The sequence below is a fragment of the Echiichthys vipera genome, assembly GCF_963691815.1.
Source record: "Echiichthys vipera genome assembly, chromosome: 14".
Classification (NCBI taxonomy): Eukaryota; Metazoa; Chordata; class Actinopteri; order Perciformes; family Trachinidae; genus Echiichthys; species Echiichthys vipera.
In genome coordinates, this window is record NC_139839.1 from 11267115 (window position 1) to 11293400 (window position 26286).

The 26286-nt window shown below is 41.9% G+C and overlaps 2 protein-coding genes across 2 annotated transcripts; one reads left to right on the forward strand and one right to left on the reverse strand.

Moving 5' to 3' along the window:
* Positions 1-4607: 4607 nt before the first annotated feature.
* On the forward strand, positions 4608-17432 carry mcf2b (MCF.2 cell line derived transforming sequence b; the record flags this gene model as incomplete). Its single annotated transcript, XM_083927155.1, has 26 exons — positions 4608-4658; positions 6485-6619; positions 6871-6987; positions 7211-7360; positions 7461-7585; positions 7724-7838; positions 7935-8054; positions 8782-8973; positions 9297-9488; positions 9567-9747; positions 10023-10111; positions 10735-10835; positions 11087-11153; positions 11235-11350; positions 11493-11562; positions 11637-11729; positions 11937-12029; positions 12376-12501; positions 13244-13459; positions 13562-13654; positions 13851-13929; positions 14188-14233; positions 16210-16382; positions 16635-16750; positions 17132-17244; positions 17351-17432. The coding sequence occupies 26 exons, from the start codon at positions 4608-4610 to the stop codon at positions 17430-17432; spliced, it is 3051 nt and encodes a 1016-aa protein (XP_083783281.1).
* Positions 17433-20259: 2827 nt separating this feature from the next.
* f9b (coagulation factor IXb) lies at positions 20260-25949 on the reverse strand (the record flags this gene model as incomplete). Its single annotated transcript, XM_083927236.1, has 8 exons — positions 20260-20819; positions 21161-21305; positions 22496-22935; positions 23988-24119; positions 24256-24369; positions 24477-24501; positions 24619-24788; positions 25862-25949. The coding sequence occupies 8 exons, from the start codon at positions 25947-25949 to the stop codon at positions 20260-20262; spliced, it is 1674 nt and encodes a 557-aa protein (XP_083783362.1).
* Between the last annotated feature and the right edge of the window lie 337 nt (positions 25950-26286).

Sequence of the window (26286 nt, forward strand, 5' to 3'; positions counted from 1 at the left end):
TTGTCTGGAGCTTGCTTGAGTGTTTCACTGTAAGTGAAGAGTGCGGTCTGCAACAGTTGATCTGCCTTTTTATACATGCAGCTTCTCTCTGAGCATCATTCAGGCTTGCCTGCTTCATAATCCAGTTAAGCAATCAACGGATAGCTTTTTTTGGACTACAAAGGGGTTTAATTATACCAGCCAGCTACATCACATGGACAAACATACAACAAAACAGTTGCTTCATGGCTGTGGTAGTAGTAGGCTGATAATCCCATCTGTACCTTCACAAAGAAGGAAATCAAATCTCCTTTAATTTGGAAAGAATCAGGGTCATACAGGTCAGGTCACACAGGCCGGGTGTCATGGCAAGAGGTTTGCTATTTATTCATTTGTTTAATAATAGCCTTTATACCTTCTATTATCAGCCTGGTCAATCTAGGAGCGGCACCTGTTTTAATTGATGTGTGTTGCATCTAAAGAATCTTTCCTTATTGAGTTATAGGTTAAAACAAGCAAGGTTAAAGGTAAAAAGGTCTAAAAACAACTAGACCTATGTGATATCATTTGTTGCGTTGGTATCCTTAATGTTTTATTTGGTTGCGCGTCAGTGTCGTCATATAACCTTTACCACTCCAGTTGCTCTAACTCCCAGGAAAACACCATGATAGCCTATATGTCAGAGAGGAGCCTAATTGTAAATCATATGTTACCGAATTATAAAAGAAATACAACATTTTCTATATTTGTTCAGAAATTGCACTCCATTTTGCAACACAGTAATCCAATAGCAACCTGGCTTTTCACTTTCGATCCATCCTACAAATGTGCTACAAGCTAATGCTTTATGCTAGGACGGCTAATGCCAGCCACCAAGCTCATGTGTAGGGTAATGTCACAACAGCATTTAACACACTCATGAGCATATGTTGTTATTGTTTTTACAGCGCTAGGGTACACAGCAAATTGAATTAGCCAAATGATGTTGGCTGCAGTAATTGTATAGGTAGTTGATTTATCCAATTATAAGTTAAAAAGTAAGCTAGCTAGTGCACCCTGCAGTCCCTCACTCTCCGCTGCTAGGTGACTTTGGTGGGAGGAGAGTGGACGGCAGCTGCAGCGATGGACCCTCAGTTAGCTACTATAGCAAGTTGAATTAAGCTAGTGCGAACCCCAACTGACCCTGCAGCTTCCGCCTCAAAGTCTAGCTAATTCTAATGTTACTCTGTGGGAAACATTGTGCCTATTTAATAAGAATACAATTTTTTGAGAGGCCCGCTAGTGCTACTGTGCCTTTGAGAGACATTTCTAGATGAGGAAAGGATGTGTATTTGGTCAAAGAAACAACAGTAACTTCCGGAAACTGCTGTTTGTATTATACATTATTTTTCTCATAGAACCAAATAATCTGATTCACTTTCTGAGTCATTTTAAAATTCAGTAACAGGTAAACAGTTGGTGCAAAGGTTTTATAGCTAGGTCTTTGTGGAGCAGTGTGGAGATCCTCAGTATTGCACTCTGTCTGATCCCAGCAGATTAAGGGCTCCACTCCCATTCTGGAGTGGATGATGGGGGCATCGCAGGCAGCGCAGGAGTAAGCTGTCTTATTCAGGTGTCTCATGAAGGTGCCAGAGATTATCAAGAATTAACACAAAGATTCCACTTTGACCTTTGAAATGATATAAATTGTTCAACGGGTCCATTATAATCAACTTACCTGTAAATTCTAACTTAGTTTTAAATCCCAGTCAATATATCAGTTTGCTGTTTTACAACTGATGCATTGGTACAGTCATATGTGCCTTGTGACAAGCTGAAACAAGCACATACAGAATCATTTATGTGACACATAAGGGCCAGTTTAAGGGGATTGATAACAATATAATGGTTCAGATGGTTGGATATTGTTCTGTGACCCTGACACAATGATGTTTGGGGTAATTTAGGTTAATGGTAGTTTGGGATGATGCCCAGAAGAATGCATGACGGATAAACACATTTCTGTTACCATCATATGGAGGCTTGTGGGCTCAAAAAAAAAAGATGATTTCAGAACATGTTGTATTTAATATAAAATATGAGTAAAAGGGAGATAATGAGTCTAGTTGGAATCCAGCCAGCAGAGGGACCTCCGGGCCACCCGGGCGCCCCACAAGGCAAATGTCACTGTGCTATAATAACCCTGGCTTGTTCGCTGCACTCAAAGAGGCCGTACAGGCGAAGCGTTATGTGAGCACTTAATAAGCTTTGCTCAGGTTGCTTTAATTTGACGTGACAAGCAGTTATTTATTAAGCATTTCTATGGTTGTATAAACTTTCTTGCCTTCACAACATGAACACAACTAGTCGGGATCTGGGCAAGTTAAAATTAAACAGGTGTAGTAGGCTCAGGTTTTATTCAGACAGTTACAGTACATTGGCTCCACGCTAATCACTGTTTGGTCTGCAGTTTGTTTCCTGGAATCAGTGTGGCTTCTCTGGCTCTCAGCCCTTTGATCACTGACCTAAACCCAACGTGACAGTGGTTCCCTCTGAGAAGGATTTCCCTGTTGAACACATGACTAAAGACTCACATTCTGGGGTGGCCGGTGGGTGAGTGGTTAGAGAAGGCGCCCCATGTAAAGAGGCTGAATGTCCTCGCGGCAGCCCTTGCTCCCTGTCTCCCCCTCTCTCTTTAACCCCATTTCCTGTCTATCCTATCTAAGAAAAGGCTTGAAAAACTGCCAAAAAAAAGAATCATATTCATTTGTACACAAAGAAAAAGACATATTGGTGTTGTATGTAAATCTGTAAAATTCGATATATACAAAATCCACTTTATTGTCTGTATTCGATTGAATAGACTGAAACTGAGGCTGATGGTTATGTCATTAGTTTAGCAGGTATTTGGTCACAAATAAAACAGTGATGCAAGATGAAAAGTCAGGGATTGACCAAAGTCAGTAGGATTCGTCCTCCTGGGACCATAAATGTTTGCACAAATTTTAATTTAAATGCATTTAATAGTTGTTGACACTTTCAGTCTGGACCAAAATCTCTTGTCTGTTGTTTTTATAACTAGGCTACTACTAAGGGCTACTTCAACTGCACATCACAACAGGGTCGCATCTGTTAAAAACCCTTTATTTTAGTGAGTACAATTTAAAAAACACCAACACGTGTCGGCTTGCACCTTTCTCAGGGTGTATATACATAGACATCCCGAGTTTGTGTTTTTTAAATTGTACCCACTAAATTACAGGTGTGTAGTTTGGCGTTGCGGCTGGTCTGATCCCATCACAAGATGGTCTCTAGTCCCAAAGTTTTGTTTAAAGGACCTAAATCCAAGCCACACAGTCCCGATCAAGTAGATTAGATGAGAATGTGTTACACTCTGTATAAATAAAACCTAAAGCAGGATTTTTAATTTGACCTTAAATATGTTGTTTGCTTATAGTAATGTTTCCTTGACTATGCAGGGTTTGAGGGAGCTTTATTCAAGTTACCCCAGGTTTGGTTTACACACGGAAGACCTGGTTACATGCAGTTTTAGTCCAGCACATACGCATATTAATGAAGCTGTTTATAGTCTGCTGTGTGTGTCTGTGTTTAGTGGGACTGTGGAGGTGACAGGTTATAGGCCTAATGCACAGAGAGTGGGAGGTATGTGGTAGGTGGATTGGGGGCCAGTCAATGGGTGCTCAACAGCAAATCTTTGTTCTGAGCCCTCATTACAGGTTCATCAAACCAGGCTGTTTCCAGAGGTGGTTTAAATGGTAAATGGACTTGTACTTATATAGCGCCTTTCTAGTCATCTGACTACTCAAGGCACTTCACAGTGTCTGTCACATTCACCCATTCACACAGACATTCACACTGATGGCAGTGAACATCTACATACCATCTAATCTGATCTAACCATTCACACCACATTCACACACCCATGCGCAGCACGGGGAGCAATTCGGGGTTCAGTGTCTTGCCCAAGGACACTTCGACATGTGGACCGGGGGGAGATGGGGATCGAACCACCAATCTCTCAAACATAGGACGACCCACTCTGCCTCCAAGCCACAGCCGCCCGTGGCTGTGGCGTTTAAAGTATCCTGAGTTTCGAGCGCCATCTAGCGGATCAAGTAGAAATGAATCAACACACACACACACTCTATGTCCTTACAAAGATATATAGGCTAGATAATGAGTGTTTTATCTGCCCGTTCAACAAACAGGTAGAAAAAAAGTGATCTTCAAGTTAAGAAACGTGAAGATCACTTATTTGTCAAAGCAGAGTGATGAAGGGTAGCAACCACCGTATTTCTCCTAATAAATATTAATAGTAGCCTCATAAAGTCATTGTTTGGCAGGCTATTACATTTTCAAAAAAAACAAAAGAAAAAAAGATGAGCATTTGTGCAGCGCAGCTATGGAGCAGCAAACTTATTTTGGCTTTGACGTCAGGTAGGTGAACACACCCCAGCATCAGAGCAGAAGTGCGTCTGCTGAGGTGCGTACTCAGCGCGCAGCCCGGCCCGCCCGGACACTGCAGTAGGTTACCGTGCCATCGCTGCGGCTGCTCGCTCCCGACACCACGTCCCGCTGCAGACGTCCCGGGCCCGGGGAGTACAGGGCAGAGAGAACCGCTGAAAGCCATGGCCGAGTCCAACACGCCGTGGGGGTTCCCCCGTCTGCGCCGGGCCGCGGTAAGCTCCGCCGGGAGGAGGAGGGGAGATGGGAGGCTTCAAACTGGGCGGCGAGGATACTGCAGCAGACAGAGGAGCAGAGAGATAAACGCGCTGTTCTTAAGACAGTTCAGTACTGCGACACAGAGGTTGGGATGTTCAGTACAGTGCAAACTGCATAGATATTTAAAATGCCTCTCTGTGAAGAGGCTGGTCAGATTCAGATGGCAGTTAGGCTACATTTTAAGAGTCTGTGTAGGGTACCAGGACAGACCAATGACAAACGCGTTGTGTGTGTGTGTGTGTGTGTGTGTGTGTGTGTGTGTGCGCGTGTGTGCGTGTGTTGAGACTGCAACTGCAGGTACAGAACAACATGAGTCTATCAGCTTTGGCACTGCAGTCTGTAACTGTGGAGTGTTTTCAAGTTACGCAGCTTCATGTAACACATTTGGGAATATGTGTTCCAGCCTGCAGATGTTCTGACAATTCTGCAATCATCCAATAGCATCCAGCGTGGCTGCTAGATGAGTATATCCAGGTTTATATTGACACTTATGACTATTTACTTGATAGCGTTTGTACAAAATGCTATACTGTTAGGGAAAGATAGGTGTATGGGAGTGATATCATTGACATATTTGTTTTAAGGTCAGCAGTTTCCTGTTAAAATATCTAGTTGGGATGATTAAAATGTTTCCTTTTACACTGTTGAGAAACTGGGTGGATAGCAGGTAATTTGGAGGAAAAGAGAGGATGATAAGTGGAAAATATGGCAAGCAGGCGAGCAAGGCCATCACAATTGGTAGATCAGTTGATTGGTGCTTGGCTTATATGGCTGTTACAGTCACACACCCAATCTGGATTTCACTTAAAATCATCACTGTCTTTTAATCCTTGTGCCACTGCGCTCAATACAGATTTGATTTTTTTAAGCAAACACACCAGTGTATTTCAGCAATTTATGGGACGGAGGTAGGCTCACCAAGGGCCGGGGGTTGAAGTTCCTGCCCAGAGCAAATAGCGTGTGTGTGAGTGTGGACTGGTAGCTGGGAAGTTGCCAGGTCACTATCATGTCATACTTGAGCAAGGCCCCCAAACTCCAACTGCTTGGGGTGCCATCTTGTGAGGTAGCCCCCTTGCACTGACATCTCTCCATACATAATGCATGTGTATAGGTCCTGTTTGTGCATGTGGGCCTGCAATTCCTCAATTAAGTATACCTTCTTCTCATTATTATTATTTTTTGCTGTATTTCTAGATAAGAAATGAATTGAAACCACAGACATCCACAAATGAACAGATCAGAAAAAAATGGAACCATAAGATAACAGTAGCCACACAGAAAAGTAATCAATAATTGATTTTGACCAATTTATGCATTCACTGACACTGTACAAAAAAAACAAAAACACTAGTGATAACAGAAGAGTTAGGTGTTTTACAGAGAATCAGAAGTAAGACTATAAGGCAGTTTGTCATGAAGAAGAGTAAAGAAGCAGCAGACTCAGTCAGATCAGCTGACTGTCAGACCTGCTGAGGTGCTGTAGAGACCGACAGACTTCCCACATTGACACAGAGAGATGCTGATGCTGTGTTGAGCTCTGCTCGACTGCACGACTAACAGCGCTGAGCTGTCAACAGTTCTGACTGACTGTCCGACACCTCTCATCCTGACCTCTTCTGCACTAAGCCAGAGTTGCAGTGAAGGAAAAATCCACCAAAGTGTGTTTACCACATTGAAAGGTTGAGATAAAGAATTTCCCTTTTCTTCCTTTTCCCAGTCCATAGCACACTTGCGTCTTAGTGTCTAATAAACAAATGAAATAATGCACTTCTTCCTCTTTCAGACCTCATTTCCAGGAAATCTGCATCTGGTCTTGGTGCTCCGCCCCACCGGCTTGTTAAGCTCGGCCCCCAGTCCGTCTTCAAGCACTGACCTGGGCTTCCGCTTCAGCCAGGATGACTTCCTGTTAAAGATGCCGGTGAGAGAATAGAGTGGGGGAACATTTTAATCCCCTCTATAAAAAAAATGTATTTTACTAATCTGATGCAGCACAATCCTGTCTCTGCTCACAATCTTCCTGTCCATTTTGATAAACCTTTCTCCTTTCTCTCTGATGATGTGATGTTTTTTTGTTTGAACAATTCATTGCTCTATAATGTTAAAACGTCAAACACAGTATAGAGCTGACCAGGTGGCTGCTATAGATACCTTGTGGCTCTGTGATTTTAGGTGGTGATGCTGCGTTCGGTTGGTGACCTGCTGCGCTACATCGACGAAAACCACCTGACATCAGACTTCACTGCAAAAGTGGAGTACTGCCAAAGTGACTGGATCGTCCTCCGTACGGTATGCACTTCTGATACTATTCCACCCACCAGATCTTGGCATGCTGTTGTTGAAAATAAAGAAGTTAGACTGCACACTTCCTAATGGTGTTTGCAACTAAAAACAAAATACAAGAAATTAGCCCTTTTTACAGGCCTTATTTGTGTTCTTGTATTTGATCATTTGGCTAGAAATACTTAATTTAGTGTCTCTTTCGTATGTGTGGAAATGTGTGTGTCTGCAGGCCATTGAGACCTTTGCGGTGACAGTGAAGGAGATCGCCCAGCTGCTGCAGGGCTTTGGATCAGAGCTGTCTGAGACCGAGCTTCCAGATGAAGCGAATGCCATCGAGTTCCTGCTGCACTCACACACACACCGATACCGACAGATGAAGGTTGTCGCATGGCTCCTCCTCCTTTCGTTCCTCACTCTCCGCCAATCTACTTTTCTGGCAGTTTTTGTATTTGATTTATTCCTTTGCTGTGTTGTTTCAGGACAATATCCGGAGCGTGCTGAAAGAAGGACGGCTGCTGCTGTCGAACCTGGAGACCGTCAAGGCCTCTAAGAGAGATGTGGAGGAGGAGAGGGACCTAAAGTCGGACATGAACACTGTTCAGAGGTACAGCATCAGTGCATGAATGAAGTATAGCCTGAAAGAAATGACTTAGCCGCAAGACATATTCTCATTTTGACACCAACATCTTATTAAAGCTTGGTGGCAGCTTGCGTGGACGTCTGTTTGCCATGTTTGTTTTAGGCTCTTGGCTCAGCTCAACGACATGGAGGAGGCATTTGATGGTTTCTTTGAGAAACACCACCTGAAGCTGCAGCAGTACCTCCAGCTGCTACACTATGAAATCAGTTTCCAGCAGGTGTGATCATTGGTGTTTGATATATTACTGACTCCATGTTACACTGCTGTGAGGATTAACTGTGTGTGTGTGTGTGTGTGTGTGTGTGTGTGTTAGATGGACGAGGTGCTGGAGAGGATCACTAACCAGGAGATGGACATTGCTTCTGTGGGAGCCACGGTGGTTCAGACAGAACAGCTACTGATGGACTTGGAGATACTGGACTCACACGCTCAGGTCACAAACAAAATGACACAACATGCACACGATTACAGTTTGAGATGTGGTTTGAAGGAAGTGACGTAGCAGAAGAAAATGCATTAGAGTGTAATTCCGTCATAAAAGCATCTCATGGTCTTTTTCGGCATGAATATACATCAAATAAGCCAATGAGTTTTTTTCACCTATAAACAGAGAAATTCCGGAGAGTTGCTAGCAGCCAGTCATGGCTAACACTGAGTAGCTCGGGGCTGGACCATCCAAAACAGCTTGTTTTAACCACTAATACTGTCTAAAATAGCACTAAACCTCTGCAGTAGCATGATAACAGTCGCTACACAAACAAAGTACCAACAACGTAGTTAGCGTACTCGGAGTTCATTAAAAAAGACTGTTTTACAATGCTATAAGCCTTAGCAGCCGGCCACATTAAGAGGCGGACTAAACAAGTCGATTACCAAATGCACTGCAGATTTGTTTTTTAAAAGTACATTTTACTGAGGAGGAGCACTTTTGGGGTTGCTAGGCCTTTGGTGTAGGCTTTTTTTTTTGCGGAGTGTCTGTTTACATCTGGGGTAAAAGAGCCTTTGCTAAGTGACTATCAATCAACTGATTTGAACTTTTTGTTGTTTTTTCTTGTTTTCTGTAAACCATCTTCTTGCATTAGTAAAGGACAACATCTGGATGTGTGGGAACATGAAACCCAAATGGAAATCAGTCTAACCTTTATGTGTTTATGAATCAGGAGGAGATGGCTCGTGCCCAGGTGGTGATCCTGCATGGTCATCAGTTGGCCGCCAACCACCACTACGCCCTGGCACTTATCATCCAGCGTTGCAATGAGCTACGACATCACTGTGACGTTATCACTACTGCCATACGCACCAAGCGGGCCTCGCTCCTTAGAGCACGAGACCTACTGCTTCGCCTTGAGGAGGTAACAACGCTGACACGACAGACAAACATTAAAACAATAATTCATTGTTGTGTATTTTTGTTTCACTTCCCCTTTTTTGTCTGTGCATGCTCTGCTTCCCCTGTTTCCAATGCAACTTTCAGTACAATCCCTAAAGTGTTTGTATTGAAATTAAACTATGAGGGAAAAAAATGTATTCTCACAAGTGTACAAGTGTACAGTGCCACCAGCTCTGAACCTTTTGGTCAGCTAAAGTTTTATTTGTGTCACATATGAAAGAAGGGGGTCAAAAATCTCAAAAGCACAATTGTGTTGTGTCCTGCGTTTGTACTCGTGTGCACTAGGCCCTTCGGTGGTGTGACGAGGGGGCTTATCTTCTGGCGAGTCAGATGGTGGACAAGTTCCAAACAAGAGAGGGAGCACAGGAGGCTTTGCAGTACCTAAGCTGTCACCAGGAGATGGCGCCGTCTGCACTAAAAAACAGCCAGGACATTGTTAGCCTGGAGTTTGAAGCCATACTCACCCCGCAGCTGCAGGTAACCCACCGCTACTGAACAAAAAACACACAAGATGATCTGCATCTCAACCTCAACCCTACGCCTCTTTCTTTCTAGTCCCAAATTTTCATGGTAACAGAGAAGCTGAACTCGGTGCAGTCAATGATCAGAAACAGAGAGCAGTGTCTGAGGAAGCTGGCGGATGTACAAGTCAGACCGATTCAGCTGGTGGCCCCCAGGCCTGAGCCCGACCAGACGCTGCAGCGCTGCAAGTCGCCCCTCTTCTCCCCCAAACATGGTACGACCCCCCTCCAGCTACCACTTATCTCTTCCAGTCGCTTCTTTCCTACTTTTATTTCTATAGTGTGGATTTGTTTTCATGGTTTAGATTCTGTCCTCTATCTTTTGTTGACTTCTCTTCTTATAAGCCCTACTCACATTCCTTTTCCCACTTTTACTCCCCTTCTGGTGGCATTTGACATTAAGCAACATGTTTTGTTTTATCTGCATTTCCCTTGTGCTCTGTTATCACCAGTTGTATTTGTATTTGAGTGCGTGTGATTCTCTCCACAGGTGTGGACTTTAACGTCCTGAACTCTAAGTTCTCCTTTGACCTGCTACCTGGCAAAAGAGCTGCGAGGAGGAACAACAGCCAACGCAAGGTGCGTGTAGCCTATATTTAGCCAACTGTTGGTTGGATTGCCATGATATTTTGTACAGACATTCATAGTCCCAGAGAATGAATCCTAACAACTTTGTGCAATACTTAGACTTTCCTATCACCAGGAGGTTCACATTTGTGGTTTAGAGTGAAATGTCTCAACATCTGTTGGATGGATTGTCTTGAAATTTGATACACACATTCACATCCCTTTCCAGATGAATTGTAATAACTTTAGTTTCCTTAACCTTTCATGTAGTGACATCATCAGGTCAAAATTTAAATTTGTCCAAAAATGTGATACTTAATACCTGAAATTAATTTCCTGCTTCTGCTGTACTTTGTGTTTAGTGTTAATTAGCAAATGTTAGCATGCTTAACGCAGTGGACATGGTAAATATCATATCTGCTAAACAACAACATGTTAGCATTTTAATTTTAGCATGTTAGCATGTTGACTTCAGCATTTAGCTCAGAGTGGCACCACATTTGTGTATTCTTATTAGTGAGGATATAACAACATCTGCAGCATGATGTTATTGATTGAAATATGCTATAACTTGACTTATAATTGTGAACTTCCAAGGCTCCAAGCTGATACTTGTTTCATGTGTGTTTTTTCAGATCGAGGTAATGCATGATTTCCAAGGCAATCGCAGCTGTCTGTATGGCTCCACCACTGAAACAGATTCAGAGGCAGAAGACAATCCAGAGCAGGTCACACGGTATGCAATCTTTCACCTGTCACACGCCAAACCTGTGACTCTATCCTGACTCTGTATTAATCTGCAGCTGTGTGTGTGTGTGTGTGTGTGTGTGTGTGTGTGTGTGTGTGAGACACCTCATTGGAGCCTTTCCAACTTATATTTGTGCCAAGGTCACAGTGCCAAGGTCACAGTGTGCACTGTGGCATTAAGTATTTTCTTTAGCTTTGCATTCATTTTTTTTGTATTTGTCCCATTCTCACTCTTTCTAGCCATGTAATGAAGGAACTGATAGCAACAGAGAGGATCTATGTGGACGAGCTGCTCTCTGTCCTTCTGGTGAGGTTATTTTAGATTTTTTTTTTATGGCATATTGTATTTCCTGTTTTCTCCTCTCAAATTCTCCCCTCCTCTCCTCAGGGCTACAGGGCAGAAATGGAGGACCCATCCATGTCTAATCTTCTTCCTGCAGCTCTACGCAGCCAGAAAGATGTTCTTTTTGGCAACATGCCAGAGATTTACCAGTTCCACAGCAGGCGAGACACACAAACACACACACACACACAAACACACACACACACACACACGCGCACACACACACAAGCTGTCACAGAATTGTCCTTGTCTTTCTGTCTTTTCATACAAATCCAATTTCCTTTCTTTTGCTTCTCCATTTAGGATTTTTCTCCATGATCTGCAGGGTTGCCTGGAGACACCAGAGACGGTGGGGGCTTGCTTCCTGCAAAGGGTGAGGAAAAATGAGGATAAACTTTACGTGACGTGATATGAGATAACAAAGCTAAATGTACTTTTGTGTGTCAGAAAAAGAAGTTCCAGGTATACGAGCGTTACTGCCAAAACAAGCCTCGCTCTGAGTTGCTATGGAGACAGTGCTCTGATTCACCCTTCTTTCAGGTAGTTGCATACCATATATTTATGATGCATGAATACATGATCCACTCATTGTCTTGTATTCAGTCATTTGGATTATTATTGAGGGCAGACATAATCCTGATAGGTTTGCTCTTAAAGCTGTTGTTTTTCTCATTTTCAGAACACAATCATGTTTTCAAATTATGCATTGTGCATTAAAGCAAATCTAAAATTTCGATGTCTCCACAGGAGTGCCAGAAGAAGCTGGACCACAAGCTGGGTCTGGACTCTTACCTCCTGAAACCAGTCCAACGCCTCACCAAGTACCAGCTGTTACTCAAGGTTCTGTTCATCTGAGTCAGTCAGTGATGGAGAGTCCTGTAGAAACGCAGCTCAGATAATGACACGCATGAATAAGTTATATAGTTTTTAGGCACAGTCATGAAGGCAAACTGTTTTGAGATTTCACGTACATCATTTCAGAAAATCCTCACATCTTTTTGACTCTTGAGTTTTCGTCATGATGAGACACAGCAGAGGTGAAGCTTGATCATACCCACTGAACAAGTCATCTCTCGTCTCGCACAATATATGAGAGATTTGTCTACACAGATGTTCATGCAGGCAGACTGGATTAGATAAACTGAAAAACACTGACCTGTCAGCCTGTGTCTCTGTCCTTGTTCAGGAGCTGCTGAAGCACTGTACGGAGGAGCGATACCGATGTGAACTCCAGGAGGCTCTGGACTCCATGCTGGAGCTTCTGAAGTCTGTCAACGACTCCATGCATCAGATAGCCATCACTGGATATCAGGTACCAGCCGGTCAAATCAATAGACGAGATAGAGTGGACAGTCATGTCAGAGAATGCCAGATTTATGACTCATCATTATGTTTATATAAAGCGGTCCAATCCTCATTTAATTTGCATCATTATATTTCACATTGATTTTATTTTTCTACTACCGCAGGCATAAATTAAATGAGCTATTTAATGGATGAAGAAGGTTTTATGCTCTTGGAAAATTTCCAGTTAACTGGATTTATCTGGACTGAAGGAAGATTCATTGAAATGTCACTTAATTCAAAATTTTGTGGTTCAGTCTGCTCAGGAAATAGAAAATAAAACTTCTTCTATTTGCCATAATATATTTACTATCAGCAAAAATTAAAATATTACTTAATTAATTTTTCTTCTTCTGTATCATTGTGACCTCTGGTTATCCTAAATTTATTGTGGAACTAAAGTGCAGAGACAAAAAAACAATGTTTTTTTTATATTCAGCACTGTTATAACTTGATGCAATTTGTATGACACAACTGTTGTGCATAAACAACTCAAATTTCACTTCACAAAACTTACAAAAAGACCTGAAAGACTGAAGCTCGAATTGCATTGCTAGATTTGATTGTAAACCAATGCTGCAGGGTGAAGGATGTTGAACTACAAATAGTTTCCCTTTTCATGTTTATAATTATATTTTTGCAATGCTATGAAGTGATGCATTTTCTCACTTGGTGTCCTTTGTGTCCATCTGTCTGTCTGTCTGTCCCAGGGAGACCTCAGCCAGCTGGGCCGCATGGTGATGCAGGGAGGCTTTAGCGTGTGGATCAGCCATAAGAGGGCAGCGGTGCGCATGAAGGAGCTGGCTAGGTTCAAACCCATGCAGAGACATCTCTTCCTCTATGACCTCGCCCTGCTCTTTTGCAAGCGCAGGGATGAAGACACTCATGACAGAACGCCCTTCTACAGCTTCAAATCTTGCCTCAGAGTAACAAAATATAATCTTTTCTATTATTATTATTAGCTACATCCAATGCAATCCAATTCAACTCAGCAGTGATAGTGAAATGACTTCTCTCTCTTTCTGTAGATGAGTGCAGTGGGAATCACAGAAAATGTGAAAGGAGATGTGAAGAAATTTGAAATCTGGTACAGTGGCAGAGAAGTAGTGTACATAGTTCAGGTATTTGATATTTGCCTTCTCTTTTCTATCTTTTTGAATGGTGTTTCCTCTAGGTCATTCACGCAAACCTCGCTTGTGTTATCTTCTTTTTGCTCTGCGTGTGTGTGTGACTGTGTGTGTGTGTGTGTGTGTGTGTGTGCTTGTGTGCGTGTGTGTGTGTGTGTGTGTGCGTGTGTGTGCGTGCCTGTCTGTATAGGCTCCCACACTGGAGGTCAAAGTAGCCTGGCTGACAGAGATTAGAAAAATTCTCACCAACCAGCAGAAAATGCGCCAAGGTTCCTTTTACTACTACTAACTTTAATTAATTTGCCTCTATATTGACCTCTTTCTTTGAAATTGCTATTTTTATTTCATTTATTTTGGATTCATAGAACTGTAAATCTGTTATTTAACCACTTTCACTGTTTTTACTGTTCATGCTTTATAACAGTAACTTTTTTTTTAGTTTTAATGGATATATCCCATAAATATCAGATGTCTGACTGTTCTCACGAAGGTAGAATCCAGCACGCTGTCCCTTCTCTTTTTCTCAGATGAGGCTCATTCTCTTCCACTTTCAGACAACCATCTCTCTGACAGGTGATTCCCTCGGCATGACCTCCTTATTGTCCTCTGTGTGTCATAGTTTATGACCTCCTGATGTTTGGTGGTGATGTTTAAATAACTCTGCGGTTTAACCCATGTGCCATCCTAACTATTTTTTAAAACAAAGCATCATGATTACGTACGCAGGATGTTTAAGATGAGTTTGTATGTGTGCAGTGTGTGCATACGGTATGTGATTGTATTAGCATATCTGCCGTTACCCTTGAGAACACGTATTCATGACTAAGCCCTGCAGATGGCTTAACACTGTCCGTGGTGCTGAATATCCACAATGCTGAATTTCAGCACCACGGAGAGCGCTATACACTGCATCAACCGCATCAACCTAAATTCTGCACCGGTGCAGTCAACATTTTGCCGGGCTGTTTAAACAGTTTGACAGTTATGTTGGTGATCCTGGGGTTGAGCAAGTAAATGTGTACATATTAGATGTTTCTGAAGAAACAACAGTCAAATTGTAAGACCTTGGAACGCTATTAGAGGCTTTCCAAGATCTTACAGTTGGTGCTTGGATGTTAGTTAATCATTGGAAGTACTGGTTCTCAGGGATAGTGTCAACTATACAGTGGGTTGGTGTGTGTTTGTGCAGTTTTTGTTGGAGATATTAATATTCTGTTTACTGGTAGCATGCCAGCATGTTATACATTTGATGAATGTCTGAGTCTTCTGATCTAGACAATAGATGACAATTTGTTCAGCTCAATATGCAGGAAAATTATTAACATTGGCACAAAGTTTTTTTTTTTTTCGGAGGGGCGTCAAATAGTTTAAGACCATGGTGTAACTTCACACCGTAAAATATTCTATAGATTTATTTTTCAACCAATTCCAGGAAAAGATCAAAACCAACAATTAGTTGATGCCACTTAAAGGTGTTTGTGTATCCAAATTGTGATGTAGCTTATTCCCCTGTTCCATAGACCTTCACTATTGTCCGAAAAATATTAAAAACACATCAATGAGCCACACTGTTGCACTGGGTGACAAGGGCACTGAATCTAATGTAGCCTATCCCACATACTTCCTGCCGTACTAGCGTACTGAATACGTATTAATCCATGGCTGAAAGTAGTACCCAGCAAATGCACTACTTCCCTTCTCTTTAGGAAATGTAAGAAATTGCAAAGACTTTTTGAAAAATGAACTGTATACTTGCTACCCACATTTAAAGATTTATGTCTTCAGTCAGGAGCAATGGGCTTAGGAGAAGTCAGAAAGCACAGAGATGGACTTACACATTGTTGGTTTTGATCTTTTCATGGGGTTTGGTGACAATATAAAATAATGGCAACCTTATATTTTAAGTGTGTACATTCACAAAGACTCTCAGTTGCCAAAGTATCGGAGCACGGGATAATCATATTTCATTCACTGTATTGTTTTGTGTGATTTTTGATTCTTAATAACAGGTGGAGTATGAGTTTGTCACTTTTTGAATGATTTGTGTACATGATAAGTTTAGGCCAAATAGCACTTGTAAGTAATTAAAGTGTTAGCAGATGCGTGGGCTTTTACATATTCAGACAAAATGAGTTTCAAATAAGTATTTATATAATATTTGAACAGACATAAATATTTTATATAATTGTCTTTCCATACGTTGGATTGTATGGAACAAATTGCACCCATCTACTACCTAAAGCCACACTATAAATTACTTGTAAATGCTGTTAAGTCAAGGCCTGGAATGCGTGCAGAATACTGTTTACTCAAAGTAATATTTCCATATATAGCAGCGATCTCTGATATCATTTATATTCGTGTTATAAGCTCAATTGCCTTTGAAATCAGACGCTGACATATATGTGATTGTGAACCTACTGGAATGCTGTTTTCATTTACAGAATGTGGATGAGCTTGTTTTGTGACACCGTGGATGTTGTTGTTGTTGTTGTTGTCCGTTTTTGTTTGTTTTGGTCGTGTTTTGTTCCCATGGTGATGTGGTTTAGTGCATCAGGGATGTGTGTGTCGTGGGGCGGAGCGTCGGTGGGAGGCTGCTCAGCGTGTCTCACTGTTCCTCACAGCTCCTCGGCAACGAACCACTCCCACAGGCTACAGGGGGAGGAGTCAGCACACACTAGCCCCGCCCACTCAGACCCAGTGGTTAATTCACCGCGACGCAGTGAGTCACATTACACACAAAGTAGAAGAACTTTATTGCAGTTTTGTCTTTACAGTGATTATTGGCCACATTTTCTTTCACTTTAAAGTCACATTACATTTCCTAAAGCAGAATGTTTGTGTTCATAGTTCGTGATCACCCTGTGTTTGTGTCAGTTTTCATAGTGGATACAAATCGATTACAAAAAATTAGTGATTAAAAAGGGAAGCCTACCATTTTTTAAGTTGTTTGAGCCGTCTTTGTCACCAGCAGCTTGGCCTGTTCCTGCCCATTCAGTGGCGATCTGTGAGGGCCTGGAGGACTGGGGCGCAGCTACAGACCTCTCCAACTTATCGGACTCAGACGATGAGGATCAGCTTGCCCCCCTGGTGAGAGTTTGTTAGTCATGGTACAGGTGGTACTGGAGAAATGATTTGTTGTTATGTCTTGGAGCATTTATGAACACTTAGCCTAGCAGCTATACCACCTACTAACAGACCACAACCAGTGCCATTGGTTGGTTCATCAAGAATACAGGTCCGACTTGCGATGTCTCCCTCAACTGGGCGGAGGGATTCCTCTTGAATTCCTCTAGCAACTAAAGCAAAATACTTCCAGGATGATGGCTAGAAATCTAAATCCTTAAGAGTGGCAATTGGATGGCAATGGAACCTTACTCTGTATATGTACTGTATATAGATATAGATTTAGGACTGTTGGAAAAATATTGATATGCACTGTTCTCTTGTGTTTTACTTATCTTGTTTCAGGTGGCGGGCAGGTACAGGGTTATGGTAGAGAGCAGCATGGCCAGCACTGATGACATCATCTTTAACTGCGGTGATGTTATCCAGCTGCAGCACGAGGAGTCGTCAGGAATGTGGTAAAATAGTCTGCTTCTTTCAGATATGTCAATTATGCACACTTACTAAATTGTAATGCATTCACACCTGGAGATGAAAAGTACTTAATTTATGTTAAAATCACAGGATGGTGAAGAATATAAGTCGTGGGGAAGAAGGGCGTGTTCTACCTGAGGACCTGCACAGGATTCTGGGAGAGACATGCTAAGAGCCAATCAGAACAGAGGATCGATGACACAGAGACTCACAAACTTCATCAAGTTCCTGTCTAAAAGGAGGCGTATGACTCTGCAGAGATGTTCAGCAGATCATCAGATCGAAGCACATCAACGTCAAACTACTGTGATACTTTCAACTCAGAAGGCTGTAAACTACAGAACGGACCTCAGAAGACTGTAACAATGCAAAGCACATGGGACCTATTTTTTTCTCAGCATTTTCAGCAGTAATGCAGTAGATCATTTGGTATCGGGGTTGTAACCGCGGACAATGAACAGAAGCTTTTAGTCATACATACAGAATGGACTTTTGTTCTTCAAGTTTTATCATTTCTATTTTCTTATGAAATATTACAGAAATCATCCATATGGCTACTAACATATCATCACTGTTCACGTGCCAAATGGCTCAGATAATTCTTGTGGCCTCTTTTTGTAGAACACTGTCCCTTATGGGAAATAGCTTTACCTTGTTTACCCTTTTTCTTTCATACAGCAGCCAGCTACGTCTCCAGGGGGTATGCATGCGTTGTTACCGTATATGCTGAAATCGGCATGGTTACTCCATCTCTTAGTAGCAAGCAAACACACGCTCGCAGGCACGCACGCACGCACGCACGCACACACACACACGCACACTCACACACACACACACACACACACACACACACACACACACACACACACACACACACACACACACACACACACACACACACACACACACACACACACACACACACACACACACACACACACACACACACACATAATAAGGCAAGAAAAAGAAACTTGAAAAATATTCAATGGAGGTCCTCGCATTCATAGCAGCCTCAGTGGGTTTGTTTTGCTACTAAGTGGGGCTGGTTTGGAGTGTAATAAGGGAAAATGTAATTGCATGCCCTCTATAGCTATTTCTCAATATATCAGAGCAGGAAAAGTAAAGGGGTAATGAATAACATTAGTAATGGCTGCCTTGATCTGCTGCACGATACCCGAGTGGGGGATTTCAATGGAGCAGAGCCTTCTGTAATGTTCGTTAGTTCCACCTGTTCTTCTCCTGCTGTGACAAGTAAAAATGTTTCCTGTGAAAAAAAGGTCTATTGATGCAGCACTCTGTCAGTTCTCTGGATAAACTGTCAGGGGAAGAGTACCGCAGTACTTATGCAGGATAAGCGCAGTGTACTACTACACGATGTCTTCATTGGCTGTAGCTGGTTGTGATTCAGTCAATAACAACCAGCAACTCGCAGATGTTAAAGCAAGTTAATTTGCCGATTTATTATTTTGGTGATAACGTGTCGACTATTTTTGTCAACATTTTTTCTTTGTAATCTTATTGATTATTGATTGGTGAGAATTCTGCAACTCTGTATTCCTTCTTTGCTGCAGCTGTCATTACCACTGAGATGGGACGCGTTTTATGTTTCCGTTTGTTGCTCTGCATGGATGAATCACTGCACATGCCTGTGGCTTTATTTCTGCCTGTACCGTTATTTTACAATAGGGAACATGCTCAGTGTCAGGTAGTAACTGTTAAAAGTGTAGAATTATAATTACCATCTTGACTACAGTATAACAGTTACATTGTGGATTAGGTGAGGAGACCATTTTAGCTTAAAAAACTAAAAACGGAAGTGGTTTTGAAAACACTGCCACTTTAACGCCATATGTGCTGAGGGTTGATTTCTGAAGGTCGGACAGATATAGTATAATTACTTTAGTAACTGACAACTTTTCAATTAACTGTGAATATGTGAATGGTAAAATTTAAAGTTTAGGTGTTAAACAACACGTTGGACAATTGTCATCTCTCTCACTCATCTATCAAGAGAAAAAAGGTACATTAGATTCCTGCAGTATTTGCTGCATCTCTGGACTGTATAAATATAAACATTTTCACCCACAGTGGGAACATTACAGTCACTTGATAGTGAGTGCTGGTCTGTTTTATAATAATTTATCAGATATCTAACCAACACATGCTATACTGTAACATCAGCGGTTGTTAATAGTCAGGCTATAGCGCGTCTTCCACAGTACCTTTAACTGGTGTTTGCTGCTTCTGCTCGTTTTGCACTTTTTGGGTATTTTGAATCATTGTGAAAGCTTGTAATATAATGCATAATGTATATGATTATTTTCCAAAATATAAGCACAGGATTATTCGATATGATTCAACCAGACTGATTTCTTCCCTATATGATACAGTTTAGGCTTCATAAATTGAACTCACAAAGGTGTGTTAGTTATCTGTTAGTTTAGTTGCACCTGTTTGTTTGTCTGACAGTTTACTACAGTTTGTTATCGTTTCATCAACATGGTGAACCATGCTTCATGGTCGCACTTGGTGCACAACATCAAATGTATACTTCTAAACATGTGTATTGCTGTTGCAAGCCATGCATCTTACTATCACGTTTCATATTGTTCAGTGGAATTTGTCCACAGTCTGAGTAAAGTCAAGACATTTTTTCCGTAGAAATTCATGTACAGCTGTGGCCAACTTCAACCTGTGCAGAGGTCTTATAAGAAAATAAGTGAAAACAACTCGGCCCTTAAGATTCAGGAACATAAAATTAAATTTTACATTTGCTTTAGCATCTCACGATCACATTCAATACTTCCTCTTGCATAAAATTGCAATTAAAATATTGGGTGTGGCGCTACAAGGTATTATTTTCGCTATATTTCAACAAAAGCATTCAATACTCAGATCTTTTAATTATGTTTTATTGTAAAATGCAACTTAACATTATTCAGTATAGGAGACAAATCTTCTACTTCCTCAACTGCTGCGTTACATCGCTCCATTTGTCAGTTGATAATTTTGATCCCTGTTCTCTGACTGATCCATGGGTAGTACCGGGACACTCGAGTGTAGATGCCATATTTCCCGTCCTTGGCACACTCCTCCCCCCAGCTGACGATGCCTGTCAGGAACCAAGTGCCTTCGTAATTGGTAACGTGTGGCCCCCCGCTGTCCCCCTGGCATGAATCCTTCTGTTCATTCCGGAAGCCAGCACAGAACATAAAGCGCGTGACGTGGTCCCGACTGCTCTGTTTACACAAAGTGCGTTCTACGTAGGGGACCTCCAGCTTCTGAAGCTTGGTGGACTCTAGGCCTCGGAACTTAAGCCGGCCCCAGCCGCTCACCAAAGAGCCGCTAGATTCCCTCAGTAGATTCTCTATAAAGTCTTTGGGGCCCAGGCAGATGGGACGCCGTTGGTTGGACAGTTCCACTGGGTTGGCGAGCTTCAGAAGTGCAATATCATGGTTATACGGTGACTTCTTGTTATCGTACATGTGGTGGATATGCTGCTCTGCCACAACATGGTCTCGCTCTGGACCCTCATGCTGGGTGACATCATGTTCACCTAGAAGCATAGATTAATTTATATGCAATGTGATGGGTCTAGCATCTTCTGATCTTAAATCTCAAATGTGAAGAGATTCAGTGAATGCACCATCAACAAAGACCGTACTGCATTACCACACAGTAATAAAAAGCATTGATACAAGCAGAGTTCACTGCTGCATTGTCTATCTCAAACAAGTGTCATGTATCTGCAAGTTATTTCCTCACAAATTAACTGTAACCAATGGTCGCCTGGAGGATAGAAAACTTATGCTTTGGAAAATAGTCAACGGTAGTTGTAGATATTGAGATAAAGCATGCAAATAACCGAAACAGTCCCTTAAGAGTTGTTTTTCCTACCCAATCTGACGAAGAAACCCCGCTGTATGACAGCAGGGTTTGTCAGACAATGGGCTGCAGTGATGACCCAAAATTCACTGAGCAGAGATCCTCCACAGAAAGGCTCCGCTCTTTGAAGGACGACTGAATGAGACATCAGGGCAACCTGCAAACACACACACACACACACACACACACACACACACACACACACACACACACACACACACACACACACACACACACACACACACACACACACACACACACACACAATAAGCACATAATGACAGAGAAGCATCACAGCACATGATGGCTCCTTGTATCCTTCCAAACTTCTGAACGTTTTCATTTTTTCTTCTCCATCCGCCGTCTCTCATCACCACTGTAGTCTATTATTTAATCGCTTTGCATTTGAGAAATGGATTAAATCAAGAATGGTCAAAATTGGTGGAGCAGAAATGAGCTCCAAAACCCCCCGCATCCTACATGTCCCATAATGCAACTCAACAGCATACTTTGCAGAGTTTTCTGCTTGGATAATGCCCTCATCTTTCAAACCCCTTATGCCCAGATGCCTCTTATGCCCCCCTTATCCCCAAGAATTTTAAATAGGGAATGTCCCTTTAAAAGGCCCTTTTAGCAGGCCTAGGAATACACGTGTACAAGTTAAATTCCACATCATGTGTTTGCAAAGGCTGTTGTTGAATACGGCACTACGCCCTTTTACTTTACCAAGGAGGTTTGTTGTTAAATGTTCACATGAGATGTAATCTTGCCCATCCAGATCTCTGACTTATCAAACTCATGTGTGACGTAAATCTAGACCTCAAAAATCCAGAAGCAACTAGTTAACAGCCGGCTATGTCCCTTTTTTTTTCTCTCCTTTTTTGTTTTCTCCAGACTTATAAGAGGTATGTTGTAGAGTAGATTGGGAATCATTATACATTTCAAAACAAGGAAGTAAAACACATAACCAATCGATATAATATTGTTTACTGTTTGTAGGCGACCCATATTAAGAATTAAAAAACAATAATGTCAGAAAAGAATTTGACCCATTCATTTTCTTAATTCTGACTCCATTCTTTTCCTTCTTTATACCCCATCCTCTTTGCTATGATTACTTCCTGAACCAGTGACCTGGAAATGCTGGAGTGGAAAGAGACAAAGATCTGCACTAGTAAGCATGTGCAGGAATCCCAGGAAGGAAGCTTTTTAGTATTTCCTCTTTTTTACCTCCCTGGAAAGAATAAAATGAAAACTTGGCTGCCTAACTGCATCCCAACTGTGAATATCATCCATTTGCCTTCAACTCATTTCCATCTCTTTGTTCTGCATCCCACAATGCAGTACCTGCCAAGGTATCTCTCCAGGCTTGGCCTCGTCGCCTCCCACAATCCTCTGGTCAGTGTTTTCTTCTGCTGTTATGGTGGGGAGTGTGGGGTAGAAAGCCCAGTAAGGCAGCTTCATTGCGGGTTTTTCAGTGACACTGCTGGCCTCCCCAATGTTCTTGACAACCTCCGCTGGATTTACTGGGACGCTTGAATCAGATCTCACTGATCGTATTTTTACCGCAGAGTCCACAGAGATGTTGGAAGGGTCTGAATCATTTCCATGGAGGTCGTAGTAATCATATTCCAGTGTTATATCGTCGTCATAGAAGACCTCCTCTGGGGTGTCGCTGGAATTGTGTTTTCCTCCAGAGCTGTTCATTGTGCTTGATGACCGTGGGGTTATGATGGTCCTTGTGACGGCGGTGGAGGAAATGTTCACACGACCACAGCTGAATTGCCCTGAGAGGGAATAAAGGCAAAAACAAAGAAGGTATATATATAAATATGTATATATATATATATATATATATATATGAAGAGCTCTTTCCAAAACGAGATAAAAGCCAAATTTTAAAAAAATTAGTTTGTCATGCCACTTTGCTGTATACAGAACCTTTTCACTGCTTCATCAATGTTTCATGCCAAATCGCTATTTTTCCTTGTTTAAAATGGTCTCAAGATGCAGTTCCTTTCTAAACCACAACCAGCGCCAAACCTATTTTTAGCCTAAATGTGATACGTCCTCTCGACCAATCAGAATTCAGTGAGCGTTCTATGCGATCCAACATGGCGGCGCTCTGAAGCGGGAGAGATTTTTGTTTGGTCTGTCAGTTCAACATGTTCAGACTGAGCCATAAACCATTTTGACAAGATAAATTGAAAATTAACCAAATGTGTGGGTCTAGGTAAAAAATGTAATTTCCCTGAAAACTATTAAAATGGATTTATAGTGTTTTGGAAAAGAGCTCCTCATATATATATATATATATATATATATATATATATATATATATATATATAAATGCTGTTTTTCCGTGTGGCTCTCTCCCCAGAGTGTTCACCCTGTCAACAACGCACATAAATTAAGAACTTTATTTGACAGCTGTAAACTGTAACGCACAGCTTACGAGGCACTCCGCAATCTCTTAATGGAGACCAAAGGGAGAAGGAGAGTAACATGAAGAGTCCAGCTTTCTGTCTTATTGCTGTTTAAAAGACAGTTTATAAATCACACTGAAGTTCTGGTTCGTGCCTGTCTGTGGGTGAGGAGGTTTATGTACAGCATCTTTATGACAGTAGGATTTCATGAGACAAGTGTGATTTAATATAAAAATGTATACAGTGGGGATCCAGTATATATATTATATGTTTGGGCATTATATTTCATAAGCTATGCACTGAATCAGGGCTGTGTTGAGACATACAAAAATAATAGACAAATGCAAAATGAACTTCTAAAGATATAACCAAAACACCTGAACAACTTTGCTGAATGTATCATTTTACTTTACCTGCTGGTTCACAGCTCCTCTTGTCTGGCCCGAGTTTGTAACCAGAGGCACACTGACACAAAGTTATCTCTGCCTTCATTGCACAGAAATGGGAACATCCACCGTTGCTGACTGAACACTGCTTGGTGATCTCTGGAAAGAGGCGGGAAAGCAGAATTCATCTTGCGTGTGTTGCTGTTAATCATCTTAGCACCCACGCTGATGAAATAATTATAAGTTAGCAAAAACAAAGACCTTTGTTTAAGTTTTTATCCAGTCTGTCACTCACCGATCTCACAGTTCTTGCCGCCGAAGTTTGGTTTGCACCAGCACACATATGAGCTGATTCCGTCTTCGCACATACCTCCATTTTGGCAGGGGGGTGGCTTACACTGGTCACCATCTACACACAATATGAAACACACACACACATACACACACAGACAGGGGTTGACGGTGCTTTGAATTCAAAATTACTGTATGAACTTGAACAACCTTCGCCTGTCTTACCGATGTAGCCGGCCCAGAATGCCATCTGAAATAGAAATAATGAGAAAACTCAGATTTCACCTAAGATTTCAGTGGGAGATTGGATCGTGTGTGTGTGTGTGTGTGTGTGTGTGTGTGTGTGTGTGTGTGTGTGTGCACCTACAGTTTTGTCATCATCTTCGAACACTTCCCTGGCCTCCTCCATCGTGCAGGTTTCCTCTATACACTCCCGTTCCAGGTTGTCTTTTTTAAGTTCTTCAAAATGGCCGCTGTTGTACCTGCGCAGGCGACGCAGCACAGTGTCTGCGGCCTGCTGAGACACAAACACAGCTCCTAAAAAAGGCAACAGCAGACAAAGAGTAAAATTATCGAAACAGTCTGCCCCAGGGCAGCTTTGACTACTACCGTAGTTAACCACCACCATGTATGTCTGTGTGAATAAATGGAACCTGGACTCTGTAACGCGCCTTGATTACTGAGAAAGGCGCTATATAAATCCAATCCATTATCATTGTTATTATTATTATTATTATTATTATTAGCACTGACATTATTCTCTAGCAACAGCCCATAAAAACTTTGTTTTTAGGCGATGTCAGGGGTTCACAAAGTCAAATTGCAGAACTATCCATTAGCTGCTCATGTTTGCAATGTGCCCATGGGTATAGAGAAAGATATCACTATTACAGAAAAAAACTTCAGTTCTCGAGGTACATGGAATGCCTTTTTTTATGTTTTATACGCAAATTTGTGGACAATTATTCACGATGGACAGCTGAGATAGATGTCACAAGAAAGTGAGAAAGTCAAACTGAATAAAACAAAGATGTGTATCACGTCTGTGCAACCAAATAATTTGGCCAAACTACAATAACTTACTTTTACACCAGCATGTGCCTGTCCCTTTCACCCATGCATGTATGAAGAGGGCATTTGTATGCTATATCACCAGTATCTAAGCCTCACTTATGCCTCTCCCTTTGTATAAGACAGATATCTTAGTTTTTGGAAATATTGATCAACCTTACTATACATTAATACTCCTGTCAAAATGCATATAGCACTTGCTCTCTCAGGAGCTTGAGAGGAGAAACTAAATCAGACTCCTACTCTTTTGTTGAGTCAAACACTCCCTCTTTGTAGACTTAAAATGTCAGTGAAATGTAGTTCCTCCATCGTGGAGAACAGCAGCTTGAGTCATTGTTAAATCCACAGTGGTTACACCGGATTCCAATGGCCAAAACCACAACGTTTTTTACATACACCTTTCAAAACTACAGGGTATGCCTTTTTTTAGTGGCGTCACAGACTTTAAATGACCACTTGACCTCGAGCCTCTTCCTTTAATTTGACATCTCTGACGTTTGGCGGCCTCCTTGACCTGCACCTGCTTCTCTGTCGTTTACCTGCGTTTTCCTGTTTGATGTCAGCAGCATCTCCATACACTTGAAGCAGTAAACCAGCAATAAAAGCCAGTAAACAAACTCCGGCCATTTTGTCGTTGTCGGTTGTCTGTCCGCTTTTGACTGTAGAGCCTGAGCCTAAAATCAGAGCATGAGAGACAAATCCACCGCTCCAAAGTACAGAAACACACTGTTTACTCACCTGGGAGACTGCGGCACGCGCGCGCGCTTGTGTGTGTGTGTGTGTGTGTGTGTGTGTGTGTGTGTGTCTGTGTGTGTCTGTGTGTGTGTGTGTGTGTTTGTGTTTGTTCACATTTGTGTGTGTTTGTGAGGGTGAAAGAGAGAAATGGGGAAAAAGTGTGAGATTTCAAACTTCTATAGAAGAAAGAGGTATTAAAGTGACAAAGTCTGAAAAGCAGATATCAGTC